The sequence below is a fragment of the Megalopta genalis genome, unplaced genomic scaffold (assembly GCF_051020955.1).
Source record: "Megalopta genalis isolate 19385.01 unplaced genomic scaffold, iyMegGena1_principal scaffold0043, whole genome shotgun sequence".
Classification (NCBI taxonomy): Eukaryota; Metazoa; Arthropoda; class Insecta; order Hymenoptera; family Halictidae; genus Megalopta; species Megalopta genalis.
In genome coordinates this window covers 584,899-604,800 of record NW_027476112.1, presented here as the reverse complement: position 1 = coordinate 604,800, position 19,902 = coordinate 584,899, and the positions used below count along the sequence as shown (strand labels likewise).

The following is a 19,902-nucleotide window of genomic DNA, read 5'->3' as shown; positions in this document are numbered from 1 at the left end:
TCGTCCTCTTCGGCCGCCATTCAACGCTCAGCTCAGAACTGGCACGGACTAGGGGAATCCGATTGTCTAATTAAAACAAAGCATTGCGCTGGCCCCCACGGGTGTTGATGCAATGTGATTTCTGCCCAGTGCTCTGAATGTCAACGTGAAGAAATTCAAAACAGCGCGGGTAAACGGCGGGAGTAACTATGACTCTCTTAAGGAAATGGTCGCGGCTCGGACTAGCCCAGGGTAAAGCGGCCGGTTCTGATGAGAGAGTTATGGTTAGCAAGCAGCGACCTCTTCGTGGTTCCCGCTATGAGTTTATCCTAACCGAAGGACGCTGAACCAGTCGCTGGCGATTCAACAGGGGAGTCACGAGAACTCTTGCAGAACACTACCGCGGCTCCCCCTCGTCTGGCCGGTCATAAGGATGGTAACGATGGCCGGCCGCTTCCCGGGGGGAGATAAAACTTCTCCCCTTAAATCCAAATGATTCGGCGGCGCGAGGGGTCGCACCCCGCACCGCACCGACTCGGCGACCGCGCCAAAGGTGATCAGGGCCCCTGCCCTGATCACAGCGGCCGCCGGGGGGGGGTGACGAGTATATTGGGTGATTATATTTCACCCTCGCCTCCTTCAGGCATCTCGTCACCCCCCCCACTCTCAACAGCATGGCCCCAACTAGGCTGGAGAGTTCGAGGTCGTGGCCGACTTCCCGTTTTAGGACTCGGCGCAGCGCTGAAAAGTCTTCCTCCGCGCCACAATGGTGGCACACTGTCGTCGCTTCCCGCCCTATGCGACACAGGTAGACACCAAAGCAGCTATACCCGGTGAACACCTGCATCGCTCGGTAGGAGAGCCTGTCAAACCGTCTCTCCCTCCACGTGGTGAAGTGCGGCAGGAGAGTCCCGGGAACGCGTTCGCCGGTGTGGGAGCAAAGCTCGGCACGCCATCTGGCGAACGCTAGTCGCCGGGCCCGGAGCTCGAAGCCCTCGACCGTCTCCCGCTCCGGCGGGGCCCCCCAAGCACGGCTGGCGATGCTTGTGCGCATCTGAAGCTCGAAGGGAAGTTCTCCCGCCAGAGCAAGCGCCGCCACGGCAGACGTGGTGCGGTAACCTCTTATGAGGCGGATGCCCATCCGCCTCTGCAGCCGGCGCAACAACCGAGTGTTGCACCGGCTGGCCATCACGTGTGGCGCCCATGTTGGGGCACCGTATAAGGTCATGGGCCGCACCACGCCCAGGTATAGGCGGTGCATCAGATCTCCCGTTCCCCCGAGGTTGGGCAACGGACGGCCTAAACAGACCGCCGCTCTGTCCACCGGACGACGAGACGGTCGAGATGCGCATCGAAGCTCCAGCGGCTGTCGAGGATCAGTCCGAGATATTTCAACTCGGACTTCACCTCGACGCAGGCTTTTCCAACGCGGATCCACGATCTGGCCGGTGGCCGAGACCGAGGTCGTCCGTGAAACCAGACTGCCTCGGCCTTTTCCGGAGCTATTTTCAGCCCCAGATCGCGGATCCTCGCGACGACGGCTGCCACCGCAACCTCTGATCATCGGATGGTCCTCTCGAAGGTATTCCCGACGGCGACCACCAACGTGTCGTCCGCGTAGCAGGCGAGGATGGTACCGTCGGGCAGGGAGGTCTTTTCCAGGACCGCGTTATATCCCAGGTCCCACAGGAGCCGTCCTAAAACGGCCCCCTGTGGGACCCCGCGGTCCACTTCCTTCCGTATCATCCCGTACCGGCCCGGGTATTCAACCCACCTGTTCCGCAGGTAGGCCCCGATCACCCACCTCAGATAGAGAGGCACCTGGTGATCGACGAGGGCCTCCCTAATGGCGGACCAGGGCAGGGTGTTGAACGCATTGACGATGTCAATGGACACCGCCAAGCACACCCCGCCCCTTGCCACGGCATTGTCCGAGAGGGACTTGAGACGGTCGATTGCGTCGACCGTCGATCGCCCCTCCCGGAAGCCAAACTGGCAGTCCGCCAGATCTGGGCCGTCGCGGGACAGGTGTCTGGAGAGGCGGGCAACAATGATCTTCTCGAAGATCTTGCCCGCCTCATCCAGGAGACAAATGGGCCGGTACGCGGAGGGAGAATCCGCAGGCCTCTCATCCTTCCTCAAGAGGACCATCCGACTTTCTCTCCAGAGGTCGGGGAACGTCCGGCGCGACCTCAAGATCCGGGGACCACTCAGGGTCATCTGGCTCAGGGACGGGCCGGGACGCCTTCCCGCTGACGGGGAATAACGCGCCCACGACCCGCCCGAGTAGCCCCGGATCCAGGCTCTTCGTCACGGGGGGCGCCCAGGGACGTAATCGTCCCATTGCCATCTTGTATGGGCGCCCCCACAGATCTCGGTTCAGAGAACCGAGGAGATCGCGCCAGGCCTGGTCCTTTGCCCGCCTGATGACCAGCTGCAGGGCGATCACCTTCTCCCTGTATCGCCCGTACAGCTGGGCAGCCAGCGCGTCGTCTGCTCGACGTCGCCGACGGGCGCGAGCGTATTGGCCTCTCGTGCGCACTCACTCGGTGCGTAACTCCGCTATCGCGCGCGACAATCAGTACACGGCCTCCCTTGGGAAGACCCTGGCTCGGGGCATGGCGACGACGCAAATCGACGTCATTGCGCCCCGGAACCAATGGGCCTCCCTTGTCCCGTCGACTGGCCCGGCCGGTGTTGCTGGCCAGGTCACGACGTGTTCTGCCGCCATCAGAGCGTCCTGGTTGAGGCGCTGCAGCGCCCACCGCGGCTGAAGCGAACCCTCATCGGCGGGGCGACGTCGGGGTGACGACGGTGGGGCGGCGGAGAGGCCGAGAATTATGTATATGTGGTCAGACAGTGTCTCGACCTCTTCCGCCACCCTCCACCCCGTAATACGGCGCGCGGCAGGGGGCGTTGCCTACGAAAGGTCAACGATGGACCCCCCCGTTATGCCGCACGCACGTATGGACCGAGCCGTGTTCAGGAGACGGCGCTCGAGTCCCGCCGCACAATCCAGCACCTCCCGGCCCCTCGGGTCAGTCCCGGGGGAACCCCAAGCCATGGCCTTGGCATTGAAGACCCCCAGGACCAGCACCGGACGGGGATGGCAGCGGGTGACGCATCTCCCTACCCCGTCCAAGGTACTGCTCAAACTCTTTGAGGGACCACCTTGGAGGTGCGTATATCTCCACAACCGCGGTGCCGCCCCAGTCAACGGCCACGTATCCCAGGCCGCACTCGATAATCGAGCACGGTGGGGACCCCGGCCTCTCAGCCCATATTATCGCGGCGGAGCCAATCGAGTCCCCCATCCAGTGTGTAGGTTTGGGGATCCTGTGCGGCTTCGCCACGACGGCCAACCCGGCACCCAGCTCGGCCAGGCATTGAAGTGGAAGATCCTGCGCTCTGGCCGAGAAGTTCAGGTTGGCTTGGATTATCGGGCCCGGGGGGTCCATTACTCGGCCGTGTCCAATGGGCCCGGGGGGTCCATTGTCGGCCTGGAGCTTTAGTGGCTCCATCCGCCCCTGCGGGCGCAACGGCGGCGTCAGTAGATGGCGACTGCGGTCTAGTCGCCACGGCGGCCGCTGGCCTGGTCGATGTGGCATTCTTCCTTCTCTTCGGCTTCTCCCGAAGTGTGCAGCCTCCCCTTGCTCGTCTCGCACTGGCGGGGCACGCCTGACAGCCGAGGCGGTGACCGGACGGCTTGACCGCGCCCGCACAAAGCGGGCAATTGGGCGTGGCCGCACAGCCTGCCACCTTATGGTTCCGGCTGCCGCATCGATAGCAGCAGTCGGACCTGTCCTCGGCAGCAGTGCACCTCTGCCTGGTGTGGCCAACACCAAGGCAGCGGTAGCAGTTATCCAGCCTGCGACCGCAACCTTGTGTGCGGCCGCAGTAGGACAACGGACCCAGAGGGTGCCCAATCCTGAGGGGGAAGGCCGGATTTCGCCGGTGTTAACGCCCCCCTCGCTGCACCCGCTCACACGGGCAACAGCCGCAGCGACCTCTGCCGACTTTGTCGAATCGACCAGGCCGCGCACCCTCAGGTCGAGTTTTTTGACTGGGCGCGCGACCTTTACGCCGGTTCCCGCCAGCGCTTCCGCCGGAACCGTAATGTTAACGGTGGCTGTGCGTGGAGGACGTGGAGGCAGGGGAGCCTTCTTCGGGGCCGCCGGGTCCACCCGACCACTTTTATTTCCGGTCGGAGTCGCCAACCATTTTACGGTGGCAGTTGCCTTTTTGGCCTCCCGACCAACCACCGGAGACTACGCCTCCTGGGTTGCAGGCGCGGCGGAGGGTGGTGCTACGTTGGCTGGGCTCGGCGCAAGCTCCCTCCTGAATGATGCCAATCTGGCATCTATTCGGGAGCCTATTTGCGCCAGCAAATATGCGGGCGCAGCCGCAGGCGGGGGTGAGGACTTTTCTCGCCTGGAGCAATGGCGATCTTGGGCGCCGACGATCGGTGGCGAAACTCAGTTCTCCCCCGGGCCCGGCAGTGAAGGCATTGTGGCAGCAGCCGTTCTCGCCTCCACCACTTGACGGAGCCGGGCCATCTCCGCCCGCAGCTCTGTCATTTGTCCCCTGAGGAGGGCATTGCCCTTTAAGGCGGCCACCTCCAGGGCGGGGGCCAAGTTGCCCTTCAGACCTTTCGACACGCCGGAGATCCTGGCCACCTCAGCCAGGCTCTCCAATATAGCGGCTGCGATATTCCGCGTCGAATGGTTGCGGAAATCTTTCGCGATTTCCGTCTCGTCCGGGAGCGAGATGCTCGACCACGACCGTCTCGGCACGGGAGTCAACGGGAGGCACGGGAGGCACCCGGGTGAAAGTGGTTACTACCTCCTTTGCCTCCGCTCCAACTGGGAGGCTTCGGCCAGCCTAAGTTTGGCCTCGGCGAGGCCAACATAGTTGCCGGTCGTCGGCGGCCGGCCCCTCTTCTTTGCGCCGCTAGTGCCCGGGGCACTCTGCGACGAGAGGTTGGAGGAAACCGAGGAATCCGATCGCCCCCATCGCTGCAGGTGCCCAGACCTGCCGTGGGCCTTTTTACGCCGCGTGTTGCAGACGCGTTCCGCAACACCGGCCCAACTACTCTTTCGAGGCGAACGCATAGCTCACATATGCCGCCCTCATCCCGCTGACGTCCTACGTCAGCGTTATATCTCCCTATAACAGTATCCATCAGGCGGGCTAGGGCGTCTACCCTACCCGAAGGGCAGTCGTCGGATAACCGTCGCCCGGGGTCTGCTCGCCCACACCCGGGCACGACGGGCTCTGGGGGTTCCGAAGCCCTATGAGCAGTAAACTCCATATTATTTTGAGACATAAGGCCATAAATCTTCTTTGGTCGTTCTTAGTTTTCACCGCTCAGACTGGACCTTACCCGCAAGGGAGGCCCTGCCAGGAACCGAAATTCCCGCCGACATCGCTCCAGTCTTCTTCGCGGGTACTGAAGCCCCTATACCATGACAAGGTGGCGACTGCATAGCGACCGCTTTCCACTTAGCACCGCTGGCAAGCTTTTCCTCTCTCTTTACACCAGCAGCCCGGAGCCGGTAGCCCGCCGACTCCCTATCCAGGGTCGATAGCGGAAGAAAGATTCTACGCCTGAGATGCCCGCCAGAACACACACAGCCCCGAGGGAGACGGTACGGTATGCCCTCACCACGCGGGCAAGGATTGACCTTTGCACCGCGTTGATGAGGGGACCGTTCCCCACCCTCGTAGCCGCATGCGCCCAGGCGGGAGCCGCGTACAGGACTACGGACTCGGCCACCCTGTAATAGAGTAGCCGAGTCCAAAAAAATCCTCCTCCTCCCACGTTCGGGAGGATCCTAACTAGCAAACCCGTGTATCTCATGGCCCGCTCACAGCGTCGCCTGACGTGAGCGCAGAACATCTGGCTCCCCTCGAGCACCAGCCCGAGGTAGCGGACAGAAGATCCCCAGCGCATGTCGGCAGCATTCATTAAAGTCATTAACGTATCCGGCGCCTTCCCGCTCGTGAGATGTATGAATTCTGTCTGTTCATCGGCCAGGGACAGGCCGTTCAAGGCGAGCCACTCCCTGGCCTTGTCCACTACATCTGCGTAGCCTAATAGGCCATCATATTGCACGTTCCACAGCAGGGGTCCCGGGACCGAGCCTTGAGGGACCCCAGCATATACTGCGAAAATAGTTTCTTATCAGGGCCAAGAGCCGAGGAGAGATGCCTCTAGCGACCAAAGCCCTGAGGCTATTGTCCCAGAGCACCGCGTTGAAGGCATTCCTCACATCCAGGGCCACAGCAATGCAGTGTTGGCCCCTGTTTTTTGCTGCGTCCCACAAATTCATGAGGCGCAGCATCGCATCAACAGTGTACCTGTTTCTGGTGAAACCAAACTGATTTTCTGCAAAGGTGACCCTGGACGCCAGACGATCCTTCAGGCAGTACTCTAGAGCCTCGGCACAGGGGGCGCCACGACTCCACCGTGTCAGACCCGGCCTTCTTGGGGATCAGAACCAGCCGACCCACCTTCCATGCGTCTAGGAAATAACCCAGTGAAAAGCACGCATTGAAAAGGTGGGCCATATGGCCGGGAACCTCACGCCCAAGGGCCCAGACCACAGCAGAGGGGATGCCGTCGACACTCGCCGCTCACCTCTTTACTTTGGCTTTGGCCGCTTTTGCCTCCCCCTCGGAGATGGGAGGATCGATGTCGTATTCGTTTCTGCGATAATCGGGGGGAGGCCAAAAAAAATTCCTCAGCTGGAGGGGTGGTCGCGAAGAGCCTCTGTACCTCAGTGGAGACCTCGGCCGGGCCATGGACGGTCGGCGGGGGCCGCTCCTTGAGTGTGTTAACCACCCACCGATAGGGCTGCCCCCGCACGTTCCCCTCGACTCCGGAAACGAAGGATCTCCACGCATGGCTCTTGGCTCTGGTAATTATCCTGGCCAGGTCCCTTTTTAGGGCCTTGTATATCGCCAGGCGAAATTCTGAAATTGGGCCATGGCCGCGCCGCCTGGCCCTCTGAACTTGATTTCCTCATTCCACCATCACACCGGCTTCCTACCGGCAAGGCGCGGATGGGGTGGGAGGGAGGTCAGGTCGCCAATGTGTTCCACAAAAGCGTCGATATATAGTAGCAGCCAATGAGCGACAGGTCGCCCAGTTTGACCGCCACGGCCCGCTCTGTACGGCCGATGAAGCGAATTTTGCTAGCGCGCGAGGCACCCCCATCAGTGACCCAAACCGTCGACTTGCCGGAGCTGTCGCAAAACCAATGGCTGGCGGCGGTCCAGGGCTCAGATACTAATACGGCGTCCCCCGAGATCGGCCACAGTTCGCTGGAGCAGATCGTGCACCAACCTACATTTACGGAGGTTGATCTGCAGAATGCTGAGACTCTCTCGGCGGAGTATAGAATCTTCACCGCTTGCCATGTATATTTAAAGCAATAAATAAATAATTAAATAAATGTAGGTCTAAATATATATAAATATAAATATAAAAATAAATAAGTAAAAATAGGTTGAAATAAACAATGAATAAATAAATAAATAAATACACGCAAGTATAAAAATAAACATTAAAGTAAGCAGGTGGAAGCACCTGTTAGTCCGTGTGTGATTTTCCGGACTCCGGGCTTGTTCCCGGTAACAGTCGAGCCTCTGATATCACTGGCAGAGGCGAGGAAACCCCACGCCCCTTCGGGGCGCCCCCACTAGCGGGACGACGCCGTTTACGCTTTTGCGTCACTGTCGGCATGCGAGGGTCGTCTAAATTACGTGCCGACCAGGCCCCGTCAGCCGCTCCCCCAGTCGGCGCCTTGGCCCCGGCCTTACTTTTCATGGCCTCTAAGGCCTCCCTGTATTTGGGACATTTAAGGCCCCCGTCCACATGTGTCCGGCCACCTGACAGACCAGGCAACTAACTGTGGTTGCCTGGCATTCCGCCGTCTTGTGGCACTCGCCGCACCTCCTGCACAAGGCCGCACGGTCGGCACCTTTGCACTCTCGCGGAAAGTGCCCGTGCTCCCTGCACCGGAAGCACTGGGGGACCTCCTCTCGAAGTCTGATCGGGCAGCTCCCCTAACCGACCCGAATCGTCCCAAGGGCGAGCAGCTTGTCAGCCACTGCCGCACTCGTGGACAGGGTGGCGTTCTGCCTGCCCGCAAATGCCGGCCTCAGCGATCTAACAACTATTTCCCTGTCGCCCGTACCAGGGACTGCTTTGGTGATGGTCTCCCGGATGGCGGCTGCCGAAATATCCCCCTCAATGATTTTTAAATGTAGGGTCTTCCGCCCCCCGGGTTTCGCGCCAACGGACGCCACCCGGGGACGCCGCCTGCTCTTTCAGATCTTCGATTCCCTGGTACCGGCCCAGAAGAATCCTCGCCGGTCCCTTGGGGAGAGAAAAATCGGCCGGCACGAAACCCGCCAGATCCTCGTCCAGGAGCGTATCCTGGGGCCGCCGGGTGTCCAGGAGGGTGTTGCGAAACACTTCTCCTGCCCACCTCCTACCGAGGAGTGGACTCAGTTCGTCCCAGGAGGCGCCCCGGCCGTGCCACCCCGACAGGGAGTCCCGATCCACCTCGAGAGGGTCGCCCGTTTGTGTCCCCTTATCGATGCCGACTCGCCTACCTTGTACGGTAGTAGGCCTACCTTGCACTCAAAGTAAGGTCCTTGTCCGGGCCTGTAGAGTTCCGCGGCGAAAGTCGCGTGAGGGATGCTGCAGACCGATCCCTACGGCGCAGCGCCTTGGTTGTGTGTTGGGCCTCGTTGAAGCTCCTAATAATAATATTGAACAGCCCAACAGTATCCGCGTCGTATCCATCCGAGTATTCAAACTTCTTACATAGGGCTCGGGCGCCAGCCACAGCCTTTTTCACATGCGTCTCGAAACTGGGAGGGGGGCTCTTCGTAGTCCCCCTCGTGGATTCCTCGACGGAGGTGATCTCAAGGAGAGGAGGCTATCGAGGTCGCCCTCCGAATGCTTTCATCCTCGGATTCGCGACCAAGATCGCGGGCACCCGACGGAAGAAAACGTGCCAGGCTTCTCCTGGGCACGAACGGAGATTCTCCATACTCACGGTCAGATCCCTCACTTCCTGTAGCCATTACAACCACGTCGGCCATGTTTCCTACCAACGTGGAGGTGGTGCGGATGCCGGGAGACACCCTATGTTCGGTAAAGCCGAACAGAGACGCAGGTGGCACTGGGTGAACCTTCAAATTATTCTTAGGATCCATAATAGGTTTGTTTTATTAGAACATAGAAAAACAAAGACAAAAAGTGTAAGTAGTGTAAATGTAGTAAAGTGGTCAGGAGGATCCCTGGGAGTGGGGGACCGACAACCCGTCCTGCCCCCCCCCCCGGTGGCCTCGTCGGCCCCCCATACCCCGCAGCAGGGTCTCGTCCGGTCGCTACTCGGCACTACTACGAGGAGAGAGATTTAGCGCAGAACGCCCTACCACTGTGCAAAATATAACGTGATCCAAAATAGGTTTTGACACACCCATTATTGATAAAAGTTCCTTGTCGATATTAACGCATCGATTAGTTCTCGATACGACCATGTTTCCACCCTTAACCGGTCTACTCAATGTATTATCGAGAATCTTTAATACTTCTGCACCGGCTACTCCAGAGCGTTCTAACGTTCTACATATTGTAATAACGATGTCTAATCTATCCACTATTTCGGCCTTTACAACTGCTCGGACCTGTACAAAAATAAGAATGCCAATGAAATGAACGTTAATCAAGTATATAACATAATAGGAAACAATTTTACCGAGGATGCCATTATCGAAGCCGGATCTCGTACAAATAGTTTTCCATGGTCCGGTGTGGGAGAAAATTTGTCGCAAATCGCATATTTCAATTCGTCGATAACGGTTGTTTTTCCGGTGCCATTTTTGTCATGAATAAGTGTCAGCGATTGAGAAAATGTAATCGTAACTTCTTCATTTTTATCGCCAAAATTTCCAATACCTCGCAAAACAAGTTTTCTCACGCTCGACTCTTGCTGCTGCTACAATTCTAATGAAAATAATTTGACGCTTTAAATGAATTAATTTGCGGAAAATACAATATATAAAATATGTATAGTATATGCATATGTATAGATTTACCGCGGCTCAACGTGTGCGCGATGACTGTTACAATTTTGAATAAGTGACAAAATGAATATGAACAGAGAGAATATAACCTTGAAACAATTGAACTCGGGTGAAAACAAAACAACTCCATATGGAACTTTCGGGGCAGTATTTCAGCTGCCATCTGCGGTAATTAGAAATTATTGACAAACTAAAATTCAATCTATCGATTTAGACGGGGTATGTCAATTTCTGGATTTTAGAGCCAGCTAGAATGTATTCGGTGCATTCGGTGTGTGTACACACACACATACGCGCGCACACACACAATATAGTTGTTTAAAGCAACAGAATTAACATTGAAATAATTCTTTATAATTCGGAAGTTAAAAATAATTTTCGATTTCTTTTAGCGCACTTTTAGCGCAGAAGTTTTCGCTCTAATTGTTTTTTGTATATAATTTGAGGAAATTTTTGATATGTCTTTCATAATTAGGATAATTCGTATAAGTAAGACTTGTATGTACTACATTTACGTATAATATTTATAATTGTTGACAAAGTTAAAAAAAAAACAAATATAAAAATGGTTACTATTGCATTATAATTACATTAAAAGAATATAAATATATAATGTTTGTGTTGTTGTTGATTGTTAATAAAAGTTGGCAATGAAATTAATATGATTAGAAACGAATTGTATATTTGCATGCGACGAGCATGCGCCGCACTTGTGAATTTCTGATAGTACTGTGTTAATAAGAATGTAAATGTTATCAATAATTTGAGCGACGTCTGCTGATAAAATAAAATAAAATGGAATGAAAGAAAATAATTTAAAATGGTTCATTTTCATTTCGATTTGTTTGGACAAATTGTAAGGGGATATAATTGATGGATTTGATATGGTACACATATTTTATCTCATTATATAGTTTAATATTTAATTAGTATTACCCCTAATACTTTCCCTCCTCCCAAGCCCTCCACTGACACGATTTTGCGGAGGAAAGAACACACAATAACAACGCGCGCAAAAAGCACTCCTCGATCCTTCGATATCACGGTTTTGCAGCGCCTGATCCTTCTCTATCATGGTTTTGCGAAGCCTGATCCTTCTACATCATGGTTTTGCGAAGCCTCATCCTTCTATATCATGAGTTTGAAAAAACCTCATTACCGACTACAGATATACTTGTTGTATTAGACTAAACACAGTGTGTTAATATTAGCGTGCATAGATCATCTCGATAATTTACCTTCTGTATTTACACTTTCGACTATCGATAGACTATCGACTGTAGATTACCAACGAACTATCGATACATTACCGACTACAGATATACTTGTTACATTAGGCTGTATTAATATTACTGCTGTATTAATATTACTGCTGCATTAATATTAGCGAGCATAGTCTATATCGATAACTTACCTTATGTACTTGTAGTTCCGACTATCGATACACTATCGACTATAGATTCTCGACCAACTATCGACACATTACCAACTACAGATATACTTCTCATATTAGGTTAAACATAATGAATTCAGATTAGCGAGCATTGACTATATCGATAATTTATCTTATGTAGTTGTATTTCCGATTATGGATACACTACTTGCTACAGATTACCGAATACAGATATACTTATCGACCATAGGTACAGTTAATAATTAACAATATAACAACAACGAGAAAACGATAACGACGGTAACGAAAGAAAATAGCAATAACGAAACGACAACGGTAATAATTCTCAACGAAAGAAAATACCACGGCGATTCGTTTGCTGCGTGTGTCGTTTGACACGAAAACAAACAATTTCGAAAACAGTCGTCGCTTGCGAGGACTCTGAAACAAGGAGGCCCAACATCTGGACTTTGTCGCTCTTACGACGAGTTCTTGAGACCTGGTCGCGTACGGCACAAACATGGGAAGATTGGAATTTTCGCGTCCGAAAATTCTTTTCCACCATGTTGCGGATCCGCTACAACACGCTCTCTTCGTTTCATTCGGGCTTGAGTCAGAAGAATCGGAATTGAAAGAGATACGGTGGTATCCGTGGAAACAATGGCGTCTGTACCGTTCGCTCGGTTTCACGATTCGTTTCGTAGGTACGCAGTTATTATTATCCGAAGGAGATTACGGAATTTCGATTGGGACGTCCCGATGCGTCGAGAGAGATGTCCGAGCATTGTGGGAACCGGTGAGAACGCGAACAGCATCGCGAACCAAGAACCATGGATGATGCCCTTGAAATTTCGTTTCAAATAACCGTTTCGATACAAAACGTTGAACGTTAAACGTATCGGGGGTTTCGAGTATGTGAGTTCGCGAAATGAATTCGAGGTGTTGATCTGTACACGGAGAACTTTATTTACTCAACAGACGGTGTTTGCCCGATCAGGACGATCGTTCAAGTTTAAATTGAGATTGAAATTGGAACGCGAGACGTTTGCTGGTTTAGTTTCCGAAGCCTGCCGTTCGATCAGCGGCAATGAATGTGTAGCGTTAACGTTACAGTATTCTAGGGTTACATATTCCGAGAATAAATGTGCGTCGTAAATTACCGAACGAGGATGGTGCGAATGCTCGCAGAGTGGTAGGGGGTAGGGAGATAGTGTTTTGTTTAGGTTTTGTGGAACTCTTCGAGCCGTTTGGCCGAAAGGAAGAGCGCGAGCGAGTGAGGCAGCGAATGAGAGAGAAAGAGGGAGAAAATGTGTAAGAGTGAAACAAAGTGTATGGGCGAGTGGAGAGTTTGTTATGAAAAGCAACGAATAGGAAGAAAAGTCGACAGGTAAGTCGACAGAAAAGTCGAGAGGTATTCGTTACCGAGACGCGAGCGTTGAAACATGCAGCACCATTTGGAAGAAAAGTTCGTCGTCGCGAAGAACTAGGAGCGAGGACATAAAGTAAAGTAAGGAGATACCTAAATGGTCTACCTAAATGAATCTAAACCGCTAGATTGAATTTTAGTTTGTCAAAAATTACTAATTACTGCAGATGGCAGCTAAAATACTTCCCTGAATGTTCCGTATACAGTTTTGTTTTCACCAGAGTTCAATTGTTTCAAAAGTTCTCCCCCTGTTCATATTCATTTTGTCACTTATTCAAAATTGTAACGGTACATCGCGCACGTTGAACCGCGGTAAATCTGGCAACTATACATATTTTATATGTCGTATTTTCCGCAAATTAATTAATTTAAAGCATCGAATTATTTTCACTAGAACTGCAGCAGCATATACTAGACAGGATGTCGAGTGTAAGAAAACTTGTTTTGCGAGTATTCGAAATTTTGGCGACAAAGATGAAGAAGTTACGATTACATTTTCTCAACCCAAAACACTTATTTATTGTCCAAATGGTACCGGGAAAGCAACCATTATCGAGACATTGAAATATGCTATTTACGGCGAATCCCCCCCACACCGGATCATGGAAAATTCTTATTACAATATTGTAATAATGTTGCCTTCTCTATTTCGGTCTTTATGTAGAACATCTGCAGTGGCATAATATCGCAAAGAATGTCAAGCGTAATAAAACTTTCTTTGTGGGGTATTCGAAATTTTGGCGAAAGCAAGATGGCATAAAGTAACTTGTCTAAACGACTATTCGAAATATTAACGACGAAATGAAATAGTAGAAGAGCTTGATGGTTTAACGGAAGTATTATTGACGGTAATGGAAACTTGCGATGATGAACTAAAGAAAGAAGTTGACACGATAAAAAAGGTACAGTACAGCACAGTACAGTAAATTCTCCCGAATTGTCATTCACTTCGTGAATAAAACTGATTATGTGAACAACTGTAAAAACGAGGCGCAAGGCTTGAATTATTGTATCCCAAATTGTACATTTTTATTCACAAGCTGAAGGACAATTGGAGAGAATTTGCCATACTTGTTTCCAGTTAATAAGTATTTTAAAACTTTGAGTTTGCATTTATTTTTGTATGTTTAGTTAGACTCAAGGATTAAAGTAATTGCTGAAATGGAATTGGAAAAACAAAGGATGAATATATCGCGTAGCAAATATTCGGAAATTGAGTCTGAAATAAGTGTGAAAAGTAAAATATATGCGACAAGAGATGAGATCAAGAAAATCGAATTGCAGATAGCAGATTTAGGTGGTAAACATATAAAGGCACTACAGGAAGAACAAGAAAACTTGTTCTCAGAAGAAGTTTTTTTAGGAATCTCGCTGGACGATCTGATCCAGAAATCGGAAGAAGCCAAAAGACATTTAACCGAAACTATAGAAAAATACGACCGAAGGAGGAAAGAAAATTCGGAGACAGAGAAGATGATTTATAGCAACATATTGGCAGACGGATCAGGCCTGCCATCAGAGGTAAAATAAATAGGAAAAGAAGCTTTACAAAATTCTGAAAATGCGATTAAACAATATGAAAATTCAATGAAAAATTTGTAGTGTGAGAAGAGCAACTGTCAGGCAATGCTAAAGGAACTGAGAGAAGAAGTTTGGAAGTTTGAAAGTTGAATAATGAAATTTATCTAATAACATACTTGTTCATAAAGCGAAGGAGAATTATAAAAGTTTACAAGAATGTTTGGGGTTAAATAATGAATCGACATTTACCGATATTAATAGTACCGCAGTGATAAAAGAGTTGCAGGAGATGCGCAATCGAGAAGAGGTCCTCCTGAGAGAGGTAGATTATTTAAGTTAATTTTGAAGAATTATTTATTCAACAAGGATTGAAATACAATCTCTAGCGTACAAGAATATTGCAGACATTTTTTGGTCTTGCTTTTCTTTAATTCTGATAAAAATAATGTACTAAACATTTAACATTTCCTTAAACTTGACAATATTTCTTTGTAGATATGTAATATATTTGAAATTCTGTTCAGACGAACATCTCAATAGGTAATCAAGAAGAATTGGAATGTTCTATTAGAATTGGAAAGAGTAATAGAACAGAGCACTGAAGAATTAAAGCAGTATTGTTCTACTACTCTTTCCAATTTTAATAGAACAAGGCACAGAAGAATTAAAGCATCACGTAACTAGCATAAATTAGCACGTAAAAGATATAGGAAAAAGTGTTTAGAGATAACGGTAATGTAACAATACCCTACTTTATAGTATACTAGTATGACATGGTATAATATTGCTTCAACTTATCTCTCTCTTAAATCAGGTTTTACAAGAAACGATATTAAATTTGAAAATGTACAGTGAAACACTGGACAGAGCTGCCTTGGAATTTCACGAAGAACGTATGGCATCGGCCAACAGAATTTTGAAGAAGCTGTAGAAACTCGTATAAACTGGGTCATGGAAATTCGCACAGACGGCTACGAAATCTGTAGGTGGTGCAAAAAGGTGATACACCTATAAGTTGGTTCAAAGAAAACATGGTCATGGAATTGACTCGAAAGGTCGATGTAGCGCTGGACAGAGGGTAGAGCATCGTTTAGCAGAAAACAGTAAATTGGTTGATTTATAGAATGCTAATTTCAGGTTGTAACATCTATAGTTATAAGACTTGCCTTAGCGGAGACTTTTTGTAAAGATTACGGAATTGTTGCCTTGGATGAAGAAAAGAAGAAGAAATTTAGATGAAGAAAATGCAGACAGTTTAGCAAATGCATTAGCCAGGTATGTTGCAATGATCAATATTAAGATGAGTTTAATCGAATAAATGGATCGTGAAGGTTGTTTTATATTACAGATTGGTGAAATTACGATCACAATATGAGAAGATTTTTTCAACTGGTCGTAATTAGTGATGATGAAAGGTTTTTGTTAAAATTGGCTGAATGAAGTAAAAGAAATGGAGGCTTTGATGAACTGTTGAAAATGGGTAATTTGTATGTTTTACGGCCTTGTCCGTTTTATAGGTAAAACGGTCCTTGCGGCCCATCTGCAGGACACGTTTTGACTCGAAAGTCCGTTACACGGATTGGTTATTTATGACCACCAAGGATTTTTCGACACACAGTTTGCGGGTATTCCGCGTTTTTAGTCAGTCATCGGTGAGTAGCTTACGAGTACACTCATTGTCTCTAAGCTCTCACGAGCAAGTCTGTAGATTAGATCTTGTGTGTCCAATAAATATACTTTTACCTAAAACTCTGCTGTTAATTATTAGCAAGCAAATAATCAACAGTATGATAAATATTTGTGAATATAAATATGATTTTGAAGGTATTGTATGATTATACTTTCTTTTTTTTCTAAATTCAGCAGTGGATACTCGTCAATTAGATGCTGTGGAGTGAATCGTGTGAAGCGAATGATGTCAAAGAAGCAGCAGCAGCAGCACTAACGTCCGAAGACGATAAAGCGTAGGGAAATTTCTGGGAAAATTATGTAGCGACAGTTTACATAAGAAAAGAAGGTGTACTGGATAGAATGATAGGTATGTATGTTTGTTCTTATTTTAATCAGAAAAATCTTACAAACACATTTATGCAAATTTTATTTAAAAATAAACAAAAAGAAGGATGTTTCATCTTTGCATTATGTATTTTGTACCTGTTGTCCCATATTCAAGCCCGGATTACATTGCGATCCGTATGACTCGTTCGACTTTGAATTTTTTCGGCATGTCAAGGGGAGCCCCCAACCCCTCTCAGTAGTATGTGAAAAATTACCTAGAACTACCATGCACTTATGCAAACAAAAATTACGTATTCTAAGCAAAATGACCTATGCAAACCTAATAAGTGATACCACTCAAGAAGGAATTGAACGAATTTTCAAGAAACCAATCACATTTCAAGATAGGCGTATAGAATCCTGTATGAGTAGAGAGTGTTCACAGTCGCGATAACGTGGGAATGATTGGCCTCGAATGTATTTAGAACAGAGTTGATTCAATTACGATTTATTTTAATCACGAGTATAATTGAAATCCTGTCCCGCGTTGGCCCCGATCTGGCGGACTGCCAGTTCGGCTTCCGGGAGGGGCGATCGACGGTCGATGCAATTGACCGTCTAAAGTCCCTCTCGGACAATGCCGTGGCACGGGGCGGGGTGTGCGTGGCGGTGTCGATCGACATCGTCAATGCATTTAACACCCTGCCCTGGTCCGCCATTAGGGAGGCCCTGGTTGAACACCAGGTGCCTCCCTATCTGAGGCGGGTGATCGGGGCCTACCTGCGGGGCAGGTGGGTGGAATACCCGGGCCGGTATGGGACGATACGGGGGGAAGTGGACTGCGGGGTCCCACAGGGGTCCGTGTTAGGACCACTCCTGTGGGACCTGGGATATAACGCAGTCCTGAAGGCCCCCCTGCCCGACGGTGCCACTCTCGTCTGCTATGCAGACGACACATTAGTGGTCGCCGTCGGGGACACCTTCGAGAGGACCATCCGACGAGCGGAGGTTGCGGTGGCAGCCGTCGTCGCGAGGATCTGCGATCTGGGGCTGAAGGTGGCCCCGGAGAAGGCCGAGGCCGTCTGGTTTGGACGGCCTTGGTCTCGGCCACGGGCCAGATCGTGGATCTGGGTTGGAGAAGCCTGCGTCGAGGTGAAGTCCGAGATCAAGTATCTCGGACTGATCCTCGACAGCCACTGGAGGTTCGGAGCACATTTCGGCCGTCTCGTCCCCCGAGTTGAGAGGGCGGCGGCCGCGTTAGGCCGCCTGTTGCCCAATATCGGGGGACCGGGCGATATGGTGCGTCGCCTATACCTAGGCGTGGTGCGGTCCATGGCATTATACGGCGCCCCGATTTGGGCGCCGTCCGTGAGGGCAAACCGGCGCAACACATTGTTGTTGCGCCGGATTCAGAGGCAAATGGCCCTTCGCCTCGTAAGGGGTTACCGCACCACGTCTACCGTGGCGGCGCTTGCTCTGGCGGGAGAAATTCCCTTCGAGCTGCAGGCGGCGATGCGCGCCTATGTCTATAGGCGCATATGCATCGCTGGCCGGGCTCGGGGGGACCCGCCGGAGCAGGAGGCGGTCGAGGGCTTCGAGCTCCAGGCCCGGGGACTAGCGCTCGCCAGATGGCATGCGGAGCTTTGCTCCCATGCCGCCGAGCGCGTCCCCGGGGCTCTCCTGCCGCACTTCACCTCGTGGCGGGAGAGGCGGTTTGGCAGGCTCTCCTACCGTGCGGCGCAGGTATTCACCGGGCATGGCTGCTTCGGTGTCTACCTGTGTCGCATCGGTCGGGAAGCGACGACGGTGTGCCACCACTGTGGCGCGGAGGAGGACTCGGCGCAGCATACATTGGAGGTATGCCCCGCCTTTTCAGTGCTGCGCCGAGTCCTAAGACGGGAAGTTGGTCGCGACCTCGCTCTCTCCAGCTTAGTTGGGGCCATGCTGGAGAGCCCGAGAAAATGGGCGGCAGCCATCGCCTTCTGCGAAGAGGTGATGCTGCAGAAGGAGGCTGCCGAGCGGGGTCGCCGTGAGCGGGGGGTGCGGCGTGTGCGCCCACGCCTAGAGCCCCCCTCCCCGAGCAGATGAGAATAGGCGGGCGGCGGGTGTACCAGATTACTGGTTTAATTGACCGCCGCCCGCCACCCCTCCCCAACTGAAGCTGTCCTCCTAAATATTGGGAGAGACGAGGCGGTGTGGGGTGCTGTCCCCTGCACCGCCGAAGCAAGATGATTCAAGGGGGGAGTATAAATCGCCCCCCCGGGACGCGGCCGGCCACCGCCATTCCATCCTGGTGGCCAGCCAGGCGAGGGGGAGCCGCGGTTGTGTTCTTTGAGAGTTCCCGTGGCTCCCCCGCTACTCGCCAGCGCCCTAGGCCGCCGTGGGGGTTTTAGCGGGTCGAACCCCGCACTACCCCCGCCCCGCCTTTCGGGCGGGACGGGGATGTCTGACCAGCAGATTTCCCCCACGTTAAACAAAAGAAAAAAAAAAAAAAAAAAAAAAAGAAGAAAAAAAAAGTATAATTGAAATACAATATAATATATATATATTATAAAAACATAATTATTTGTTGTTTGAAAGTTTAAATGAAAGAGAAAAATAATTACTTATTATTTATATAGATATAAACAAATTATTTGAAATAATAAAATTTGTTTATTAATTACGAATACGATATCAATTGTTACTAATTAATTATCATTTAATTGTTAAGTATTTATTATTCATGCGGTATACCGTGTCCAATAAATAATAATTACGTCGTAGTTATTAATAATATTTTAATTTATTTATTAAGTACATTGTAATTCGCAATTAATGTAATTGAATTACTTAGTATTTTGTAATTATACTCCTATTGAATTACGGATCACCTTGTATTTTAATTAAATGGCGATCTCAATTTCGAATTACATTGTAATTGAATTACTTTGTAATTATAATTCCTTGAGAAATTCAAATGTTCGCCAGATCCTTAGCCTTAACATATAAGGATTTGATGAATTGTCCGCAAAAGACCGCAATTTCTAAAAAGCATTCCACAAATCGCTCAAGTACTTTTCCATCTAAGGAAAATCCACTGTAGGTTGGTTCCTCAACTTTCTCAACTCAACTTCCAAAGCTATACAATTACGCTGTAAGGGTCGTGACAAAGAAAGAGAGTCCCGCACAGCGGTGTGCTGCCCACCGCGTGAACGTTATAATTTTGAACATTATAACTTTTTCACCCGCTAGACGCGCTACATCGCTGTGCGGGACTCTAGCACATGCGTCGCTTGTCTTCACCCTTGCGTAGCCTTTTACGTGAATAGGTTGGTCGTAACATATAAATTTCTTACAAACAACAAATACATATATAGGAGTGTGGTGACATGAAACAAACGTCTGACTTGCAGAATGTCTTGTCGAGCACTGTCGTTCGAGTATGTTCAAGTAGACGCAAGTGTAGCGCGATACTACGCCTACTAACAATGTTGCATGC

General features: G+C 50.3%; 1 protein-coding gene across 2 annotated transcripts; it reads left to right on the top strand.

The window, feature by feature from the left end:
* The first annotated feature begins 3,498 nt into the window (after positions 1 to 3,498).
* On the top strand, positions 3,499 to 16,530 carry LOC117221120 (uncharacterized). 2 transcript variants are annotated; one of them, XM_076527806.1, is made up of 9 exons: positions 3,499 to 13,804; positions 14,034 to 14,423; positions 14,505 to 14,745; positions 14,919 to 15,155; positions 15,238 to 15,422; positions 15,561 to 15,698; positions 15,772 to 15,838; positions 15,941 to 16,075; positions 16,287 to 16,530. In XM_076527806.1, the coding sequence occupies exons 1-3, from the start codon at positions 13,754 to 13,756 to the stop codon at positions 14,571 to 14,573; spliced, it is 510 nt and encodes a 169-aa protein (XP_076383921.1). In that variant the 5' UTR covers positions 3,499 to 13,753; the 3' UTR covers positions 14,574 to 14,745; positions 14,919 to 15,155; positions 15,238 to 15,422; positions 15,561 to 15,698; positions 15,772 to 15,838; positions 15,941 to 16,075; positions 16,287 to 16,530. The 2 variants fall into 2 exon arrangements, with proteins under 2 accessions (XP_076383921.1, XP_033328100.2); XM_033472209.2 differs by having other exon boundaries at positions 15,772 to 16,075; positions 16,287 to 16,529.
* The last annotated feature ends 3,372 nt before the right edge of the window (positions 16,531 to 19,902 follow it).